A 23,412-nucleotide genomic window follows, 5' to 3' on the forward strand; every position below is an offset into this window, starting at 1 on the left:
TGTAGTATCAGCTAAATGTAACGTCTCCTTCATTGCCAAAATCATATAACGTGTGGCCCTACTGGAAAATACGTTTGAATTTCTACCGTCGTCACTGGAATCAGTGCCCGTGTCTGGGTCTGTGTCGACCGACTGAGGCAAAGGGCGTTTTACAGCCCCTGACGGTGTTTGAGGCGCCTGGACAGGCATTAATTGATTGTCCGGCCGCCTCATGTCCTCAACTGACTGTTTAAGGGAAGATAAACCATCACGTAATTCCACAAATAAAGGCATCCATTCTGGTGTCGACCCCCTGGGGGGTGACATCTGCATATTTGGCAATTGCTCCGCCTCCACACCAATATCGTCCTCATACATGTCGACACCACGTACCGACACACACCGCAAACTCACAGGGAATGCTCTAATGAAGACAGGACCCACTAGCCCTTTTGGGGAGACAGAGGGAGAGTCTGCCAGCACACACCACAAAGCGCTATATATACAAGGGATATCCTTATATTAAGTGCTCCCTTATAGCTGCTTTAATATATATATATATAGCCATTAATGTGCCCCCCCTCTCTGTTTTACCCTGTTTCTGTAGTGCAGTGCAGGGGAGAGACCTGGGAGCCGTTCTGACCAGCGGAGCTGTGACAGAAAATGGCGCCGTGTGCTGAGGAGATAGGCCCCGCCCCTTTTTCGGCGGGTTCTTCTCCCGCTATTTTTCCAGTCAGGCAGGGGTTAAATATCTCCATATAGCCCCTATGGGCTATATGTGAGGTATTTTTAGCCTTGTATAAGGTTTATATTTGCCTCTCAGAGCGCCCCCCCCCAGCGCTCTGCACCCTCAGTGACTGCCCAGTGAAGTGTGCTGAGAGGAAAATGGCGCACAGCTGCAGTGCTGTGCGCTACCTTATGAAGACTGAGGAGTCTTCAGCCGCCGGTTTCCGGACCTCTTCACGCTTCAGCATCTGCAAGGGGGTCGGCGGCGCGGCTCCGGGACCGGACTCCACGGCTGGGCCTGTGTTCGATCCCTCTGGAGCTAATGGTGTCCAGTAGCCAAGCAGCAAATCCACTCTGCATGCAGGTGAGTTTACTACTTTCCCCCTAAGTCCCACGTTGCAGTGATCCTGTTGCCAGCAGGACTCACTGTAAAGAAAAAAACCTAAACTAAACTTTCTCTAAGCAGCTCTTTAGGAGAGCCACCTAGATTGCACCCTTCTCGTTCGGGCACAAAATCTAACTGGAGTCTGGAGGAGGGTCATAGGGGGAGGAGCCAGTGCACACCACCTGACCTAGTAAAGCTTTACTTTTTTGTGCCCTGTCTCCTGCGGAGCCGCTATTCCCCATGGTCCTTTCAGGAACCCCAGCATCCACTTAGGACGATAGAGAAATATATATATATATATATATATATCTTAAGACAGCATCTTTAATATATATATCTCTATATATACATTCTAGGGTCTCAATCTCTGCTAAGGTACCTGTCCACGCTGCCACAGCGCTATAAACCCATGCCGACACAATCGCCGGTCTGAGTAGTGTACCAGAATGTGCACGCTATCTGCAGGATCCCTGAGAATAGCTGTTACGTCAGGGCTACCTTTTGGGCAAACGTGACACCCTAGGGGAAGATTCCCATCGTATCCTGGCCCCAGTGGGGAAAGGATACTCCCTGAGAATTCTTTGTGGGAAACTGCAGTCTCTTGTCTGGAGATTCCCGCTCTTTTTCCTCATGAGAGGAGGGAAATTTACCTCAGCTTTCTTCCCCTTCAACATGTGTACCCTTGTGTCAGGGACAGATGAGTCATCAGTGATATGCAAATCATCTTTTATTACAATAATCATATATTGAATACTTTTCTGCCATTTTGGCTGTAACTTTGCATCATCGTAGTCGACACTGGAGTCAGACTCCGTGTCGATATCAGTGTCTATTATTTTGGATAGTGATCATTGAGACTCTGAAGGTCTCTGCGACATAGGGACAGACATGGGTAGATTCCCTGTCTGTTCTCTAATCTTTTGGGCAATAAATTTACCTTAGCACTTAATTACACATATGCAAACAGGTGTCGGCGATGTCGACAGAGACACCCTCTCACACACATTTGCTCCATCTCCTCCTTAAGGGAGCCTTTTACCTCAGACATGTCGACACACACGTACCGACACACCACACACTCAGGGAATGCTCATCTGAAGACAATTCCCCCATAAGGCCCTTTGGAGAGACAGAGAGAGAGTATGCCAGCACACACCCCAGCGCTATTAACCCAGTAATAACACAGTAACTTACTGTTAACCCAGTAGCTGCTGTTTATATTGATTTTTGTGCCTAATTATGTGCCCCCCCTCTCTTTTTACCCTCTTCTACCGTGTATCTGCAGGGAAGAGCCTGGGGAGCTTCCTCTCAGCGGAGCTGTGGAGAAAAAATGGCGCTGGTGAGTGCTGAGGAAGAAGCCCCGCCCCCTCAGCGGCGGGCTTCTGTCCCGCGTTTCTGTATACTATATTGGCGGGGGCTCATGCATATATACAGTGCCCAACTGTATATATGCCCACTTTTGCCAAGAGGTCCTAATTGCTGCCCAGGGCGCTCCCCCCCCCTGCACCCTACAGTGACCGGAGTATGTGGGTGTAGTGTGGGAGCAATGGCGCACAGCTGCAGTGCTGTGCGCTACCTCAGTTTGAAGACTGGAGTCTTCTGCCGCCGATTTCGAAGTCTTCTTGCTTCTTTCACCCGGCTTCTGTCTTCCGGCTCTGCGAGGGGGACGGCGGCGCGGCTCCGGGATTGGACGACAAAGGGTGAGATCCTGTGTACGATCCCTCTGGAGCTAACGGTGTCCAGTAGCCTAAGAAGCAGGACCTATCTTCAGAGAGTAGGGCTGCTTCTCTTCCCTCAGTCCCACAATGCAGGGAGTCTGTTTCCAGCAGATCTCCCTGAAAATAAAAAAACCTAACAAAATAGTTTCTTATAGCAAGCTCAGGAGAGCTCACTAAGTAGCACCCAGCTCGTCCGGGCACAGATTCAAACTGAGGTCTGGAGGAGGGACATAGAGGGAGGAGCCAGAACACACCAGAATCCAAATTCTTTCTTAAAGTGCCCTGTCTCCTGCGGAGCCAGTCTATTCCCCATGGTCCTTACGGAGTCCCCAGCATCCACTAGGACGTTAGAGAAACAGCAATAAGCCAGGAACTCCGGGCTACTCAGCAGTAACTCGTTGGCCATGGCTAATGCAATGCTGCGATCAGTCACCACCCACTTTCATGACCTCATCTCTGTGTGCCATAAAAACAGTCCATTTTTTATGACACACAAGTCTATTGCAGGGCTGACACGGGTTCTGTCTGAAAGGGGTCGACCCGGGAATTTTCTGGGTTTTTTGTGCTGTGTGAAAGGGGTTAAGGGACTGTAACCCATTTTTTTCCCGAGAACACAAACCTGTGAAAAATCTGGGTTTTTGAGATTTTTCTGTCTGAAAGTGGTATGACACATTTTAAAAGGTTCACAGGTAGAACTAATTATTTCACTTGCGATTCTGTGAGGAGACCTGCAAAACATGCACTATGTGGGGTCCTGAGGACCGAGTTTGAGAACCTGTGCTTATTCCATCTGAATACACATATAGAAGCATCCATGCTAATCTACCCCCTCATAAAAAAGGATTTGCAGCTTCTATAACAAATGTGATGCATGCTTAAGTTCTATGTTTTTGGCTAAAAAGGATTCAAAATGATTTGCAAATTGGCTTAAGTCATCATTTCTGTCTATCCTTGTCCAACATACTATACAATTTTTTTCTAGTTACATGACAGTACATCTGCATTGGATAAAAGTACTTGTAACCCAGCAGCCATTCTGGTGACAAACTAGATACTGTATAGCAAACATCAATAAAGACTCACCTATGCAACACACTATATTTAGGGCTAAATTTATAGTGTCTTTGTTTATAACGCTGAACACAAATTAAGTGGTACTGTATGTTTATTTATTGTAATGTGTATTGTAAACAATTTTGTTCCAATTAAAAACTAGGCCGCACTGGCAATAATGCAGACACAGTATAGGATGAATGAGGCTTTGTTGCTTTTCCATAAAAGCAGAGAAGACGCTCTAGTCTTCCATTGGGGGAATACGCTCAAACTCCAGTTTGAAAAGGCAACTTCAACCCAAAAACTCAGATTTACTACAGAATAAGTATATTTAAACAAGGTATATATACATTTTTTTTGCTTTGTAAGGCTGATCTAAATATTTTCAGGAATTGGGTTTCTGCACAGTTTAATTGCAGTCACCATTTGTATTTGCACGGCACTCAGTGATTTAGGGGTCTATTTACGAAGCCTTGGATGGAGATAAAGTGGACGTAGATAAAGTCCAAGCCAATCGGCTCCTGTCATGTCACAGGCTGGGTTTGAAAAGTTACAGTTAGGAGCCGATTGGCTGGGACTTTATCTCCGTCGGATTTATCTCCATCTAAGGCTTAGTAAATAGACCCCTTAGGGGGACATTTACTAAGCAGTGATAAGAGCGGAGAAGTGAGCCAGTGGAGAAGTTGCCCATGGCAACCAATCAGCACTGAAGTAACATCTATAATTTGCATACTACAAAATTATACAGAGCTGCTGATTGGTTGATGGGGAAATTTCTCCACTGGCTTACTTCTCTGGTGTTATCACTGCTTAGTAAATGTTTCCCTTAGTCTTCTGAACTAACTTGTAAAAGTTCAAAAAGTTGATATAGCCAGAGATTTTAACAAAAGTCTACCACATGAAGTCAATTGCATGAAAAACAATAATCTTTACATATAGTTGCACAATAATTTTTATTTTATTTTTTGCAATTTTTAGTAAAAATTCCAAAAGTGAACAAAAAAAAAATACTGTATAAAACACAGTGGACATTAAATTGACAGTAGTATTAGATTTCATTTGTCGCTCTTCTGTTTTTCTTACCACATCTGGACTTGCTGTGGAGGTTCAGTGCATTTCTCTGTTCATCAAACATTACAATTAAAAAACAAAAAATCAAAACAAAAATAAAAAGGGCATTCTTCCCCAAACCTTACCACAGAAAAATGAATAAAAAAAAAGTGTACACATTTAAAGATCACATTGACAAAGCTACAAATAAGCCACCAGTAACAAAATCAAATCCTTTTACCCACCTTTATCCATTCAAGAACTAATGCATTCAAACGATTTGAAAACTACACTAGAATTTTTTTTTTCTATTTCATTTTTTTTGTTTTACTTTAAGATTGTTTCAGAATTATTTATAGTCTCCTATCTACTATACTGGGATTTCATGTACAAAAGTTGTTTCTAAAGTGTTGTACAAAAAGATGTTTTTTTATTTTTTGAAAAAAAATCAGCACACACTGTACAATTTTACAAGGAAGAGATTTTGTGTTTTTCTTCTGTAGTATACCTTGCTGGCATGTTATGATGAGAATGGATGTGTAAACCTTTTATTTCAGCAATAACGCTCTATACGCCACAAAAGACTGCTACGCAAGTCTCAGACAATAAGAGCGTCTAAAGCCAAAATAGAAATAAATGAATAGGACAAGCAACAAGAACATCCATTTTGTTGCCAATACCACAGCTACAGATGTCCTTAGAAGGAATTTGAAAGAAATCAGAAGGCTTTTGGTAATGCCCGTTACAATTACATGCATAGCAATGGATGCATGAAAAAAATTATAAAGGAGTTTTGCTCCATGCTAAAACAAGAGATCATCGTCATCGTTACTTCGGACACTGGTAAAGTGAGAAAGCCAAATCAGTGGATTACACACATTTACTTAAACAATGTTACATTTCATTATGTGTCTCTCTTAGTGGTTATTCATTGAACAGCTTCTTTCTGAGAACATTACCTGCAGGCTGTTGCCCCGAGATATAAATGGACTTCAAACCCTAATCACACGGTCTCCTAATACAGTAGATCATACACGTTACTAGTATGGAGCCTATTTCATAGGTAAAATTCTTGGATTAGGCTTTTTTTTTTATTTTTTTATATTTTACTAAATGTCTAAGATGTCCGATTACTTGGAAAGAATAATTGTAAAAACAAAACTGTAAACTTATAATACAAGGAGTCTTGATGTCCATAGTGGTTGTAGGTTTCATACTTCTGTAGTCAGCCTGCGGAACATTCAAGTCTGTGGAATAGAGGCTTGTTGCAGGGAAGATGACGTGAGCACTTTAATCAACTCTGATCCTAAAACGTTTAGCAAGGAAAATGCAGATGGATTCTCTTTTCACAACTTGTGAAAGCATCCCCCTAAAAATATATATATTCAGTCGCCTTTATACACCAAATCCTCTGTAATCCTGAGTATGTCACTTAAACAGTAATGTCTTCAATAACAGTGGGAAAAAAAAAAAAAAAAAGAGATTTATAATACAAAGTAATGTATCCATATTGCAATTATTTGTTTTTACAATTGCACATAGACGTAGCTTGTACATTATAATTACACGTCTGCATATAACAAAGTATTTACATTGGCAAGAGATGTTCTCCAATGCTGAGGTGGTCTCTACCTTTCTAGCCTTGATTGGCAGTGAAAGAGAGACAGATTTTAGTTCAGCGGTTCAGTAATAAAAATTTTCGCTGGAAGCAATAAAGAAGCAGAAAGAAAGGAAGGGGGCATAAAAACAAAGCGATAATGATATTCTAATATTTTATGCCATTAGGTTAAAAAGGACAAATATAAAAGAAATCTGGTTAATTTCTTCATCGGGAGCTTCTTGTTAAAGAGTGTTAAAAGAAAAAAGTTAAAGAGCTCCTTTTGTGGGTAAGATAGTAAGGTCTTGTCTTCCTCCTCATGTTCCAATCCAATTCTTGGTTGCTAATAAGTGGACCAGTGACTATTTGTAGGTATTTCTTTGGAGTGAATCTTTCCCATGGTAGGCACTAGGAAGAACCAAAGGCAAAAAAAGCTGCAGCTAACGTCTCATGTGTCCCATTTGGTAACTTTCTCGTGGTCTCTGCCGCGGAGGTTGCTGGGTTGTTTGGGGTGGTCGCCTTCTTTTTAATGTGCCTACAATATAACAAGACATTAGCAGCTCTTCAAGTCATATATTAAATTAGAACTATAGGAATACGGTAATGTGAATTCTGAACATACCTGGTAGAGGTTTAGGTGGCGGCAATTTGGGATTGCTACTTGGAGTATGTACACTGCATATCTTTATAAACCCAGCCATCAACATTATCAATGCTATTCCCATTAGCAGAACAGCCCACCAGTGTGCCTGGAACAGAAGACAGATATGTAATTGGGAACGAGACAATACCTATTTCTACACTGACAATTCAGAGATGGTCCATTCCATGGAAATGAGCAAAGATTTCCCATACATGACATGTCAAAAAAAAAATCTGTAGCTGTGGATCTTGAGTTTTCAACATAAGCTGACAAGTTAAATTATACCTTTTCCTCATAGGTTTTCATAAAATAACACAGGACCTTAATTTGGATTAAAGAGCAAATTTTCAAGCAGAAATTTCCATTACTAAACGGCAGTGGACGCGTATGAGAAAATAGGTCTAATGAGTAGTTTTCATATGTAATTAATATATGCTGATGTGTCCTGTTACAGCCTTGCTGCGTAGCGTACGCATCGTGACTTCAATCACCGAGATTCGCGGGTGCGAGCATACCCACACCCCCCATGATCCATTCGATTCTACAGGAAAGCTGTGGCTGCGAATGGAACACAGCCTCCCGTGGCATAGCGCACGGCAGGAGCAAACGCTGCAAGGAAGGAGAAGTACACAGCTGTAATAAAGGTTCAGTGTTTCAAACATAATGTTACAGTATGTGGCGCGGTTTCGTTTTATTTTCATACATGTTAACTCCGAAACTGAAATTTTAAAAACCTATAAAATATTGATTGAAAAAAAATAATAATAATTCTAGGTTTTTCAGATCCTAAAAATCCGGGCCCTAGAATTATAATTAGATGCAGCAAATGGTAAGAAGCTAGTGCTAGTAACTTCTTAGAAAAGTATGCTCAAAAACACAACACAGTTATCACTGTGCATAATTAAATAATCTGTTTGTAGTTAAATCCAGAGGCTTAAAAAATAAAATATTTAATAAATACCACATAAAAAATGAAAACAAGTTAATATACTGTAATAATAAATACAATACAAAAATAATACTGCAGTATATCAATTACAATATTGGTTAACAGTCTGAACCCAATAGTCCTGTGAAAAATGATAATAAACTGTTCACTCGCACATGAGGATAAGCCCAATGTCTCACTGAAATAGAATTAATAGCCCATATGTGAAAGTTCAAGAAAAGGGCTATAAAGAGAAAGCGGATTGCGGGGATGAATGAACTATGAAGTGAAAAAGTTATATAGACTTACAACCTTATAAATAGCAATTGATTTGTGTGTGTGTGTGGGAAGGGGGGGGGGGCGCATATAGCCCCCCCCTTTTTTTTCCTTTACAAAAATTGCTTTTAACAAGGTTGCAAGGTGCGGATTAATTTGATATGGTGACACTTTGATATCTGTGTGCGAGTGCGCATAAAAAGCTCAACAGAACTCGTATTGGGGATAAAAAAATAGCAGCAGCATAGCTCCTCGTATACAGATTGAAACTCAGGGGGAGATGCGTGCCATCATGTCACTATAGCTCTTCCTCATTCACCTCTTTATCGAGACAACGCAGGAAGCAGTAGCGACACGGTGTATTAACAACTCGACTGCCGGAGTGGGGAGTGAAAACTCCCTCGTCCAGCGATCCCTCTCATGAATCCACAGTGCATCATTAGCATCTTTCATCTCTCCTACCAGCTCTAGAGGGCATGCACAAGGTCAGTGGCAGCTGTGTGAAAGGTCAGTGCCACAGACCGTTCATACACTGGCGGGCATATCACCGTACTCTTATAGATAACAGCACAGATAATGACAGGGTTGCATAGCACCCCCACTCATTTACCATACATTGTCACAGTAATACATGGTGAAGAAGCCCACCACTTTACCCATATACCGCATGGTCAAACATCTACCCCTCAGTCGCACAAGTATTGCATATCAGATTAATCAGCAGAGTCTCCCAGTGCATCCTAGTCACATTGCATTGTGACCAAGATGCATTTTCAGTTGAAAAGAGAAAAAAAAAAGTGAAGCCTAGCGCTAGCAAAGTCGCACACAGACCTGGCATGCTGAGAGGGGCTGTCTAGTGAGACTGTAGCAATAATGTATGAGGGCATATCCGTACAGTGTCATACTGGCACATGAGGGGCCCACCGGGGAAATGCAGTGATAGGAGCCTGTGCTTAGAGGCTTGGCTAACCATTAGTGCATGGGCTGGGCCCCTTAATAAACATATATGAAAAATACTGCTAGTGAATGCATGATTATATACCAGATTAATACCAGCAATGCACTGTAGAGAATACTCCATAGTCCTGTGCAGTATAATATAACATATGTATAATGTATAATTCAAGTAAAAAATCTGGAACCTGGACCTTGAGGAGGGGGTGGGCCCGCAGGAAGTGGGGCCCACCAGGGGCTTCCCCTGTACCCCTGTGGGCCAGTCCAACCCTTTATCTGTATATCTCTATCCTGTCCTGTATACAACTGACCTAACACAAGGACTACGGAGTTAAACTGTTCCCCTTCAGCATAGATGTGATAAAGGCACTTTTTCTTTTCTTTAGAGTGTGCATTTGTTCAATAGATTGTTTTATGCATTTCAACTAGACAATTGCCTATAGCAGCCACAATGTATAGGCAGTCACTGCCATGTGGGAAGTTGGGCGGCCAATCCCGGATCGGCAGGATCCTGGGATTTAGGTCCAAAAAAAAAAAAAAGCTCCAAACCTGGGGATTGAGGGATCAGCGTTGAGCGTCCTCAGGATGCTCAGACACTGCCCGGCTCACTCCTCCCGGTTCCCCCGCACAGCGTGACGTGCAGTCACTGATCACGCTGCGCCGCCGCCGTGAGCTGCCGAGAGGGAGTAGAGGATGTTTCTCACCCGCCCGCTCTGGATGTATGGTGAGTTATTCAGGCGGGGCGGGGAGTGGGGGTCGGCCACATAGGGAAAAGCCAATCCCGGATATCCAAGAATTGAAAAAAATAAGATTTTACTTACCGGTAAATCTATTTCTCGTAGTCCGTAGAGGATGCTGGGACTCCGTAAGGACCATGGGGAATAGACGGGCTCCGCAGGAGATAGGGCACTTTAAGAAAGCTTTGGACTCTGGGTGTGCACTGGCTCCTCCCTCTATGCCCCTCCTCCAGACCTCAGTTATGGAAACTGTGCCCAGAGGAGATGGACAGTACGAGGAAAGATTTTTGTAAATCTAAGGGCAAGATTCATACCAGCCACACCAATCACACCGTATAACTTGTGATAAACTTACCCAGTTAACAGTATGAACAACAACATAGCCACAGTTCCGCCGAAAAACTAGAACATAACCCTTATGTAAGAAATAACTATATACAAGTCTTGCAGAAGAAGTCCGCACTTGGGACGGGCGCCCAGCATCCTCTACGGACTACGAGAAATTGATTTACCGGTAAGTAAAATCTTATTTTGTCTAACGTCCTTGAGGATGCTGGGACTCCGTAAGGACCATGGGGATTATACCAAAGCTCCCAAACGGGCGGGAGAGTGCGGATGACTCTGCAGCACCGATTGAGCAAACAGGAGGTCCTCCTCAGCCAGGGTATCAAACTTATAGAACTTTGCAAAGGTGTTTGTCCCCGACCAAGTAGCTGCTCGGCACAACTGTAATGCCGAGACCCCTCAGGCAGCCGCCCAAGAAGAGCCCACTTTCCTAGTGGAATGGCCCTTAACAGATTTCGGTAACGGCAATTCTGCCGTAGAATGCGCCTGCTGAATCGTGTTACAGATCCAGCGAGCAATAGTCTGCTTTGAAGCAGGAGCGCCAACCTTGTTGGCCGCATACAGAACGAACAAAGCTTCAGTCTTCCTGATTCTAGCCGTTCTGGTCACATAAATCTTCAAAGCCCTGACTACATCCAGGGACTCGGAATCCTCCAAGTCCCGTGTAGCCACAGGCACGACAATAGGTTGGTTCACATGAAAAGATGAGACCACTTTTGGCAGAAAGTGAGGGCGAGTCCTCAACTCTGCCCTATCCATGCGAAAAACCAAGTATGGGCTTTTATGTGATAAAGCCGCCAATTCGGAAACACGTCTTGCCGAAGCTAACGCCAACAACATGACCACTTTCCACGTGAGGTATTTCAACTCCACAGTTTTGAGTGGTTCAAACCAAGGTGACTTGAGGAAACGTAACACCACGTTAAGATCCCAATGCGCCACCGGAGGCACAAAGGGAGGCTGAATATGCAGCACTCCCTTCACAAAGGTCTGTACTTCAGGAATAGAGGCCAATTCTCTTTGAAAGAAAATGGATAAGGCCGAAATCTGGACCTTTATGGACCCTAATTTTAGGCCCAAAGTCACTCCTGTTTGAAGGAAGTGGAGTAGACAGCCCAAATGGAACTCCTTCGTTGGGGCAGCTCTGGCCTCACACCAAGAAACATATTTCCGCCATATACGGTGATAATGTTTTAATGTCACATCTTTCCTAGCCCTGATCAGGGTAGGAATGACTTCCTCCGGAATCCCTTTTTCCGCTAGGATCCGGCGTTCAACCGCCATGCCGTCAAATGCAGCCGCGGTAAGTCTTGGAACAGACAGGGCCCCTGCCGCAGCAGGTCCTGCCTTAGAGGAAGAGGCCACGGATCCCCTGCGAGGAACTCTTGCAGCTCCGGATACCAAGTCCTCCGTGGCCAATCCGGAACAATGAGTATTGTTCTGACCCTGCTTCTTCGTATTATTCTCAACACCTTGGGAATGAGAGGAAGAGGAGGAAACACATAGACCGATCAAAACACCCAAGGTCTCACCAGAGCGTCTACCGCTACCGCCTGAGGGTCCCTTGACCTGGCGCAATACCGCTTTAGCTTTTTGTTGAGACGGGATGCCATCATGTCGATTTGAGGCAGTCCCCAACGATCCGTGATCTGTGCGAAGACTTCTTGATGAAGTTCCCACTCTCCCGGATGCAGGTCGTGCCTGCTGAGGAAGTCCGCCTCCCAGTTGTCCTCCCCCGGGATGAACACCGCTGACAGCGCGCTTACATGGCCTTCCGCCCAGTGTAGAATCCTGGTCGCTTCTGCCATGGCCATTCTGCTCCTTGTTCCGCCTTGGCGGTTTATATGAGCCACTGCCGTGACATTGTCTGACTGAATCAGAACCGGTTTTCTCCGAAGCAATTCCTCCGCTTGACGCAGGGCGTTGTATATGGCCCTCAACTCCAGGACGTTGATGTGGAGACAAGACTCTAGGCTTGACCAGAGACCTTGGAAATTTCTTCCCAGTGTCACTGCTCCCCAGCCTCACCAGGACTCAGTCCTGAATGCCAAACCTGCGACCTTCTAGTAGGTGAGCACTGTTCAGCCACCACAGGAGAGATACCCTGGTCCTGGGAGACAGTGTGATCCTTTGATGCATTTGTAAATGGGGCCCGGACCACTTGTCCAAGAGGTCCCATTGAAAAGTCCTCGCATGGAACCTGCCGAAAGGGATGGCCTTGTAGGAAGCCACCATCTACCCCAGGACCCACGTGCAATGATGCACTGAAACCTTTTTTGGTTTTAATAGGTTCCTGACCATGGCTATGAGTTCCTGAACCTTTTCGATCGGAAGAAAACCCTTTTTCTGGTCTGTGTCTAGAATCAGCCCCAAAAAGGTCAGACGCGTTGTAGGGACTAGCTGAGACTTCGGTATATAAAGAATCCAGCCGTGTATCTGCAACGTCTTCATGGACAGAGACACGCTGTCCAGCAACCTCTCCCGAGATCTCGCCTTTATGAGGAGATCGTCCAAGTATGGGATAATTGTGACCCCCTGCCTGCGCAGGAGCACCATCATTTCCGCCATTACCTTGGTGAAAATTCTCGGGGCCGTGGAAAGCCCAAACGGCAATGTCTGAAATTGGTAGTGACAGTCCTGCACTGCAAATCTCAGGAACGCCTGATGCGGGGGGAATATCGGAACATGAAGGTAAGCATCCTTTATGTCCAGGGACACCATCCAATCCCCCCCCTCCAGGCTGGCGATGACCGCCCTGAGTGATTCCATTTTGAACTTGAACCTCTTCAAGTACAGGTTCAGAGATTTCAGGTTTAAAATGGGTCTGACCGAACCGTCCGGTTTCGGGACCACAAACAGGGTTGAGTAATATCCCTCTCCTTGCTGGAGATGAGGAACTGTGACAATCACCTGTTGAATATACAATTTTTGGATTGCTGCCAACACTAGCTCCCTCTCTGACGGGGAAACCGGCAGAGCCGATTTGAAAAATCGGCGAGGAGGCAAGTCTTCGAATTCCAGCCTGTATCCCTGAGAAACAATCTCTAATGCCCAGGGATCCATCTGCGAGTAAACCCAGACGTGGCTGAAAAATCGAAGACGAGCCCCCACCAGATCTGCCTCCCCTCGGAAAGCCCCAGCGTCATGCGGTGGACTTTGCAGACGCAGGGGAGGACTTCTGCTCTTGGGAACTAGCTGTGTGCAGCTTTTTTTCCCCTGCCTTTCCCTCTGGCAACAAAGGATGATCCACGTACCTTCTTGTTTTTATTGGAACGAAAGGACTGCATTTGATAATGAGGTGCCTTATTTGTATGCTGTGGGGGGACATAAGGTAAGAAATTTGACTTACCAGCCGTAGCCGTAGAGACAAGATCCGAGAGGCCGTCTCCAAACAACTCCACCCCTTTGGAAGGCAAGGACTCCATATGCCGCTTTGAATCGGCATCTCCCGTCCACTGTCGGGTCCACAAGAGCCGCCTAGCAGAAATAGACATAGCATTTATTCTGGAGCTTAATAAACAAATGTCTCTCTGAGCATCCCTCATATACAAGGCAGCATCTCTGATATGCTCTATGGTCATTTGAATGGCGTCCCTATCTAAGGTGTCAATTTCCGTAGATAAGAAATCTGCCCATGCCACAACCGCACTACAAACCCAGGCCGACGCCATAGCCGGTCAAGCAATAGTACCGGAATGATTGTAATGTGCTTTAAGGTAATTTCCTGCCTGCGATCAGCAGGTTCCTTGAGGGAAGCCGTATCCTGAGAAGGCAGTGCCACCTTTTTGGACAAACGTGTCAGCGCCTTGTCAACTTTTGGCGAAGATTCCCAGCGTATCCTATCAGTTTGTGGAAAAGGATACGCCATGAGAATCCTTTTTTGAACTTGTGTTCTCCTATCCGGAGATTCCCAAGCCTTTTCGCACAAGTCACTTAATTCAAATGAGGATGGAAAAGTGACTTCAGGCCTTTTCCCTTTATACATGTGTACCCTCGTGTCAGGGACAGGGGGTGCCTCAGTAATATGCAAAACCTCTTTAATGGCAATAATCATGTACCGTATACCCTTAGCCACCTTTGGCTGTAATTTTGCATCTTCATAGTCGACACTAGAGTCAGTATCTGTGTCATCGATCTGGGATATGGTGCGCTTCTGAGACCCCGAAGGACCTGGCGCCCCAGGGACAGGCATGGACTGGCTACCTGACTGATCCCTAGCTTCTACCTTGTCTAATCTTTTATGCAATAGATTGACATTTGCATTCAAGACATTCAGCATATCCACCCATTCCGGTGACATTCAAGCACTCCCCCTCCACATTAAGCGAGCCTTCCTCGTCAAACACGTCGACACGCGTACCGACACACTTCACACACACACAGGGAACCCCTTTCCTGAAGAAAGTATCCCTGTCAAGGCCCTTTGGAGAGACAGAGAGAGAGTATGCCAGCACACACCCCAGCGCAATAACCCTGGAGACAAACACAAATGGTTTTTCCCCAGCAGCGCTGTATAATATGTAAACCGCCAATTATGTGCCCCCCCCCCCCTCTCTCTTTTAAGCACCCTTTCACCGTGTGTTAGCAGGGGAGACTCTGGGGAGCTTCCTCTCAGCAGTGCTGTGGAGAGAAAATGGCACTGGTGAGTGCTGAGGGAGAAGCCCCGCCCCCTCGGCGGCGGGCTTCTGTCCCGCTCAAACTTAGTAAAAATAGGATTTTGGTACTTACCAGGTAAATCCTTTTCTTTGAATCCATAGGGGGCACTGGAGTACTCTTGGGATATGGACGGGCTTCCGTAGGAACAGCACTGAATATTTAAATTTAGAACACTCCACCCCTCCATATCCCCGAGTACCTCTCAGTGTTTTTTACTGAGCCGAACAGGAACTATAGAGAGGTTGACAATGGAGTATTACATATAACATAACGGACAATAACGAAGTTGACACATAACGTTACTGACAACTAAACAGTTGACACCCTAACCAGCACTTGTAATTTGAACCAGTCGGTGAAAGTGTGTTACCATAAGATCCTCAGAACTCACCACAACTAGGTAAAACTGCTCTGGGTGGGCGTCCAGTGCCCCCTATGGATTCAAAGAAAAGGATTTACCTGGTAAGTACCAAAATCCTATTTTCTTTATCATCCACTAGGGGTCACTGGAGTACTCTTGGGACGTACCAAAGCTTCCCCCGTGGGCGGGAGAGCTGTTTGGCACTTGTAACACTAGGCGGCCAAAGCTAGATGCTGATGCCGCAAACGTATCAAACTTGTAAAAGCGCACAAACGTGTGCACTGAAGACCATGTAGCCGCACGGCAAAGCTGCGTCGTAGAAGCTCCCCGACCAGCTGCCCATGAAGTTCCCACAGAACGTGTGGAATGAGCGGTTACTGACGTAGGCGGTTGTAACCTAGCATGAAGGTAAGCCTGACGTATGGTCAGTTTTATCAATATGGATAAGGTTTGTTTAGACGCTGGCCAACCCATCTTGGCAGCATCATAGAGAACAAACAACGTATCCGTCTTACGAACTGAAGACGTTCGGGATACATAAACGCGTAATGCGCGTACCACATCCAGAGTTCCAGAATGTGCTGTCAACACAGGAACTACTATTGGTTGATTGATGTGAAAAGATGACACTACCTTTGGTAAGAAAGCGGGATTCGTCCGAAGTTCCGCTCTGTCATCATGAAACACCAAATACGGTGACTTGCATGACAAGGCATCCAAATCCGAAACACGCCTTGCCGAAGCTAAGGCTAGAAGAAAAATTGTTTTCCAAGTGAGAAACTTTATATCCACTTGCTGTAAGGGTTCAAAATATGAAGACTGTAAGAACTCTAAAACCAGATTCAAGTCCCATGGCGCTGTAGGTGGAATGAATGGAGGCTGTACTCTGAGGACACCTTGGAGAAAAGTGCGTATAGACGGCAATAGAGCCAATCGTCTTTGAAAGTAAATTGACAAAGCAGATACCTGCACCTTTAGTGTAGATAAACGCAGTCCTCCATCTAACCCTGTTTGTAGAAATAACAAAAGGCGGGATAACTTGAAAGATGATGTCGGAAACTTCCGAGCTTCACACCAACCTATATAGGTACGCCATATTCTGTAATAATGAGCTGCCGTAACCGGCTTCCTAGCTCGTAACATGGTTGGTATAACCGAATCTGGAATGCCCTCTCTTCTTAAGAGGGCGGTCTCAACAGCCACCCCGTCAAACGCAGCCGCGCTAAATCGGGGTAAAGGAACGGACCCTGTTGTAACAGGTCTGGACGCAGTGGGAGCGGCCAAGGATCGTCTGCGAGTAGTCCTCGGAGATCCGAGAACCAAGCTCTCCGAAGCCAATGAGGCGCCACTAGTATGACTGTGACAGACTCTCTTTTGATCCGTTTTAGCACCAGAGGGAGCAACGGAAACGGTGGAAACAGATACACAAGACTGTACGGCCACGCGACAGTGAGAGCATCCACCGCCACTGCCTTTGGATCTCTTGTTCTGGACACATACTGGAACGTTTGGTGATTGTGTCGAGACGCCATCAGGTCCACCTGAGGATAACCCCATCTCTGAACCAACATGTGAAACACTTCTGGATTTAATGCCCATTCGCCTGGATGAAAATCCAGACGACTGAGATAATCCGCTTCCCAGTTGTCCACTCCCGGAATGAACACTGCCGACAATATCACCTGGTGGCATTCCGCCCAATTGAGGATACGAGCTACTTCCCGCATTGCCATGCGGCTTCTCGTTCCTCCTTGCTTGTTGATGTATGCGACCGCCGTCGCATTGTCTGACTGCACTTGGACAGGCTGAGAGCGAAGCATGTGCACTGTTTGTCGTAGCGCATTGTAAATTGCGCGGAGTTCTAGGACATTTATAGACAGCAATTTCTCGTGATCCGCCCAGAGACCCTGGAGCTGACAATTTTGAATTACCGCTCCCCAACCTCTGAGACTGGCGTCCGTAGTTAGAATTATCCAATTCCAGCCTCCGAACCGTCTTCCTGCGGTTAAATTGTGTTCCTTGAGCCACCAGAGCAGAGATACTCTTGCCCTTGGCGACAACCTCACCCTGTGGTGAATCTGCAGATGCGAGCCCGACCACTGGGCGAGCACATTCAGTTGAAATGGACGCGAGTGAAATCTTCCGAACTGAAGCGCTTCGAAAGCTGCTACCATTGTGCCTAAGAGGCGAATGCACAAGTGTACCGACACTGTGCGTGGCTTGAGCACTAATTGTACTAGATGGCGTAGAATTTGTACTTTCTGCTGTGGTAGGTAAATTCTTTGATTGACCGTATCGAGAATCATACCTAGGAATTGAAGGCGTTGAGACGGAATTAGATGTGATTTCTTGAAGTTGACAATCCAACCGTGGTGAACCAGTACATCGTATGTTAGCAGCGCATGTTGGAGAAGTATCTGTTGAGACGGAGCTTTGATAAGCAGATCGTCTACATACGGAACTATTGTCACTCCCAGGGATCTGAGATGAGCTATCATCACAGACATCACTTTGGTGAATACCCGTGGCGCTGATGACAGGCCAAACGGTAGAGCCTGAAACTGGTAATGGTTCTGGCGTATTGCAAACCGTAAGAATTTCTGATGAGGCTGCCAAATTGGAATGTGTAAGTACGCATCCTTGAGATCTAGCGCAATCATAAATTCCTTTGGCTCTAAACCCGCAATCACTGAACGCAGAGACTCCATTTTGAATCTGTAGTAAGTTACGTACTAATTGAGACCCTTTAAGTTCAATATTGGTCTGACTGAGCCATCCGGCTTCGGTACCACAAACAGACTTGAATAATAACCCTGACCCTGTTGGTGTACAGGGACCGGAATCAAAACTGCCGAATCCAGTAGGGACTGAATGGCAATTTGCAGAACCGTCCTCTTGTCGTCCGACAGAGGCAATCCTGTCTTGAAAAACCGCAGAGGCGGAAGACAGTCGAACTCTATTTTGTAACCTTTTAACACCAAATTGCGGATCCACCCATCCGCGGATGTGTGGAACCACGCCAAATGGAACTTCTGAAGGCGTGCTCCCACAATCGGAGAACCGAGATGGGCTGGTAGCCCGTCATGCCACTGGCTTGTCGGTAACCTTAGCGTCCAGGCGAGTTGTGTTGGTTTGTTGGAAACCACGTCCGCGACCACGTCTAGCAGGCGTGGCTGTTCCTCTGCCACGTCCTCGAAAGGGCTGAGGTCTGAAGGATTTGAACGAAGGTCCAGCGTACCTTCTTCTTGATACCGGTGGAGGCAATGGTAAGAAAACAGACTTACCTCCCGTAGCCTCAGCAATCCATGCGTCCAATTCAGGACCAAACAACTTCTTGCCATCGTAAGGCAACGCCTCTATACCTCGTTTGACCTCTGCCTCCGCATGATAAGCACGCAGCCAGAGTGCTCTTCGTGCCGTAACTAGCGAAGATGAAATACGAGAAGTGAGCTGACAGACGTCAGTAGACGCTGTACAGAGATACTCTACAGCCTCAATCATTTGATTTACAAGAATTATCAGGTTTTCGTCATGTAAAGCAGATTTGAGTTCTGTAAGCCATATTATGAGTGCCTTAGTGACCCAAATGCCAACCAATCCAGGCCATCTGACTCCACTTCGCCCTCCTCACCCTCATCTTGTTCCGTGAGGTCTGGCATGGAATCGTCAGAATGCAACATAGCAGACACTGGAAAATCATAAGACATATGAAATTAATCCCGTTTACCCAAAATGGATTTGGACCTTACGCAAGGCTGAGACGCCTCCGGTAGTTCTGGCGGTCTCACCCTAGACTCAGATCTTGCCGTTTCCCGCTCCTGACGAGCGGCGGTCAATTCTGATTGTAACCTATCTAGTACATTTACTAACATACCCCACGGAGGGTCCGGTGAGGACATTGGTTGTAAAACTGGAGCAGAAATGGTATTCTGAACCGAATTCACAAAACATACTGTACATGTGGTAGATCCATCCGGTAACACACTGTTACAGACTTTGCAATTATGCTTTTTAGTTTTTGCTGGTGCCTTACTCATTATGGCGACAGACAATACAATACACAAAAAACAGACACTTGCACGACTCAGTAAAATAGCAGTAAGGTGTCTCTGTATATATATCTGGCCAAGTGCAGTACACGTGGCCAGTACTATGAAATGTGATCCCAAATTCCCACTAACACCCCTGCGCCTCCGGTGGAGTAGAGATGTAGGACAGGAACGTTCTGGAATCACAGCAGGAAGACACAGGAAGCATGGTTAAAATGGCTGCCATGCTTATACATATAATCACAGTGCATTCCATACTGATCTTATAAACAGTCTCCCTGCCAGCATAAACATCATTATATTATATATAAATCTGTGGCAAACTATCAACAGCCTGTTGCTGCTGTCCCTTCTCCCCCCCCTAGCATCTGCTCTATAGCGTGCAGTGCGGCCGGGCATCGTGGAAGACTGGGAGCGCGTGTTAGCGCTATGACTACCTGGGCGCAGCCGATACAAGCGGCGGCCGGAGCATTGGGAGAAGCGGCGGGCGGACCAGACGCGGGGAGCAGCTGTAAGAAGCGCCGGAGCTGAGACCCGGCGGCCAGAGCAGTTGTAGCGGCTACGTTACCCGGCGGCCGGAGCCGCTGCGGCGAGCGCAGTCAGCCGAAAACCAGCACCTTCCCCACTCGTTGGGGCGGCAGCGGAAGCTGACCGCCCCGTTCTCCCCCCTCACATACCTGCAATAGTTGTGGAAACGTCTGTGAAGAGGCTCCGACGGGGCTTCTTAGTAAGCGCCGGCCAGCCTGTGTACACAAGATCTGTGTGTGTGTGTGGCTGTGAGGGAGCTCTTTCAGAGAGGCCCGACACGCCCCTGCTGCTATCAGCAGCTGCACTATCCCTGACCCTGCCTTTTGGAAGGGGGAAAGGGAGGTGTAAAATAGAGAAAAAATAAAATAAAAATAAAAATAATTAAAAAGTAATTGTGACCTGAGCCACATAGCTGTTACTACTTCGAGCACAGAAAAAACACTGAGAGGTACTCGGGTATATGGAGGGATGGAGTGTTCTAAATTTAAATATTCAGTGCTGTTCCTACGGAAGCCCGTCCATATCCCAAGAGTACTCCAGTGACCCCTAGTGGATGATAAAGAAATATGGCGGGGGCTCTTTTATATACATGTACAGAGCCCACCTGTACATGTATATAGTCTTTTTGCCAAGCAGAGGTTTATATTGCTGCCCAGGGCGCCCCCCCTTGCGCCCTGCACCCTTACAGTGACCGGAGTATGTGAGGTGTATGGGAGCAATGACGCACAGCTGCAGTGCTGTGCGTTACCTCTGTGAAGCTGAAGGCTTCTGCCGCCTGACGACTTCTGTCTTTTGTACTTCTAGCTCTGTGAGGAGAACGGCGGCGCGGCTCCGGGGGTGGACGCCCAGTAAGAACCTGCGTTCACCCCCTCTGGAGCTAATGGTGTCCAGTAGCCGAGGAAGCAGAGCCCATCTTTGACAAGAAGGTCTGCTCTTCTCTCCTCAGTCCCTCGATGCAGGGAGCCTGTTGCCAGCAGTGCTCCCTGTGAAAAAGTAGTAAAAGGTAGAAAAAAAAAAAAATCCAAACAAAAATGCTTCTAGGCAGAGAACTCTGGAGAGCTCTCTGCAGTGCACCCATCTTGCTCTGGGCACAGTGTAAAACTGAGGTCTGGAGGAGGGGCATAGAGGGAGGAGCCAGTGCACACCCAGAGTCCAAAGCTTTCTTAAAGTGCCCTATCTCCTGCGGAACCAGTCTATTCCCCATAGTCCTTACGGAGTCCCAGCATCCTTAAGGACGTTAGAGAAATGGCCGGGATTGGCCTCCCTAGTGGGAAGGTTAGATGAGGTATGTGTACATTCTCTTTTAGAAGGCCAAAAATGTTTTGAATTTGCAACACCCATTCCCTATTTCGGGAACTGCTTCATAGAAGTGATGTGTTTTTATCACAAGAACTTGTTTACAACATCCTATGGGATCACTTCAAAAACAAACAGATATACAAAGGCATTAGAAAGAAACAAAGTAATAGGCATTCAATACTGTAGCTTTAGGACAAGACTCTCTTAAGAAATGACAGTACACATATCTCACAGATGTTAGGAATTTGGCAATCTGGCTTTCAGTCAGGATTTAGAAAGTGGTGTACAGATTACAAAAGTAGTAAAGCGGCTGAACAGAACAAGCTGTCATCACACCAACCCTACTTGAACATAATGTTTATATGTACACGGAGCACTGACTGCATTACAGTATAGAACTAAAGTAAGACGCAGAGCATCAAAAATGCAGAGCTACATCTGTAAAGTAACCAGAATAATTCTGAAAGGACAAAACACATTGTTGAGTGCCAGAATAGATAGAAGGGGTGGTCTTCAGTTTGTCGGCTGTCGGGGTCCCGGCGCACAGCATACCGACACCGTTTCTCCCTCTTGAGGGTCCACGACCCCCCTGGAGGGAGAATAGATAGCGTGTCACGCGTAGCGTGCCACCGTGCCCGCAGCATGGCGAGTGCAGCGAGCCCGCAAGGGGCTCATTTGCGCTCGCCATGCTGTCGGCATGCTGGTGGTCGGGATTCCGGTGCTGGTATGCTGTGCGCCGGGGCCCCGACACCCAATGGAAGGACAAAGTGTTTAGATTTAATTTCACAAGTAACCGATTACTCAATTAAACAATAGCATCTTCCCTTATGATGGGCATAAAGTCCTACTATTACTCTCTGTATGAGACAGTTGATAAGCAATTATACTGTGCCTATATGATCCTACCACCGTACTGGTCAAGGACGAGTTTGCCTGTGTAATAAACTGGTAGTCCACTGTAATGGTAATTGTTCCTATTCATTCCTGCTGCAGCGTACTTCCACAATAAGTGCCAATTAATTAAGAGGTGTAACACAATTTCAAGGCCTATTATAATCTAGGAGCATAAAGTATTATACTTCTACGAGGTATCCTGTGTTTTAACAGTCATTTATACATTACATCTCATTAAGGAATTTAAAATGTACTTTTTTTATATAGCAATTATACTAAAAGTTATGTTATTAAAAAGTTACTGCTTAAATTGAATAAGCCTATATAGCATAATCTTTTCTGTCCTAGTTTTGTTAAATGAATAAATGTACTCTAGGGAGCACCTCTCAATAAGCATTTAATGATTATTTACTGTAGGTTAAGAATTGATATGGCTGTTGTGACTATGATATAGTAAGGTATTAGTAACTCTTGTGCGGGTAATCTTCGTTTACATAAAAGTTTGGTCTTCTTGGCATGCAGAGCTTTTTTGGATGTTGACAGCTGCCTAGTCACAAATGCACCCAAACAAATAAGCGGCAGAGCTCTCTGCACAGAGTAATGTACTGTTGACATGGGATTAAGGCTGTGCATACTAAGTAAAGCATTGTGACCTTATTGTGGTCTCAAAGAACTACCCAGAAAACATGGCAGACATGCCCCCATTTTCTGGAACGCTGTTTGTGTCTGCCCCCAAATACCGGAAGCATGTCAATCACGCTGCAGCATTTGGCCCAGAGTAAGCGACATCTCTGAATTAAGCCCTTTGTGCAAATACAGATTTCTGACAAATACCTGACAGAAGTAAAGTATTAAGAAACTTTTTCACATTTGGTGTATCTAGACCTTTACAAAACTTTGACTAAGCAAATAAACAAAGACCAAATGGGTCAATGTAGGAAATATAGTGATTTGTACTATTACGATCAAACCTGATCACTGGTATCTGCAATCCCCCACCTGCTATAAAGCATTTGGCAAATAACTACTACTAAGTTTGCACATACTGTAAAAGGAACTATCCATCAAAAAAAACAAAACAAAAACATTCTTCCTTCAGGGTTAGGGATGGACATCGGCCATCCATGGTTTCACAACCATCAATGGTCTATGGCAAAGTGTGTGTGTGTATGTTAGCCATTGATGGCAGTGTCCGAGGATGGCAAGACATTGGTGGTGCCAGTTCAGGGAAGGG

At 45.7% G+C, this 23,412-nt stretch overlaps 1 protein-coding gene across 1 annotated transcript in view; it reads right to left on the reverse strand.

Moving 5' to 3' along the window:
• Nucleotides 1-4,795: 4,795 nt before the first annotated feature.
• ADAM10 (ADAM metallopeptidase domain 10) overlaps nt 4,796-23,412 on the reverse strand; it is a 346,615-nt gene continuing 327,998 nt past the window's right edge. The window contains exons 15-16 of the mRNA XM_063926173.1: nt 7,131-7,257; nt 4,796-7,043 (exon numbers count right to left, since the gene is read on the reverse strand). Coding sequence (XP_063782243.1) covers nt 6,949-7,043; nt 7,131-7,257 — 222 coding nt within the window. The 3' untranslated portion in view covers nt 4,796-6,948. The remainder of the gene's footprint in view (nt 7,044-7,130; nt 7,258-23,412) is intronic.

The sequence above is a fragment of the Pseudophryne corroboree genome, chromosome 6, assembly GCF_028390025.1.
Source record: "Pseudophryne corroboree isolate aPseCor3 chromosome 6, aPseCor3.hap2, whole genome shotgun sequence".
In the NCBI taxonomy this organism is placed as follows: Eukaryota; Metazoa; Chordata; class Amphibia; order Anura; family Myobatrachidae; genus Pseudophryne; species Pseudophryne corroboree.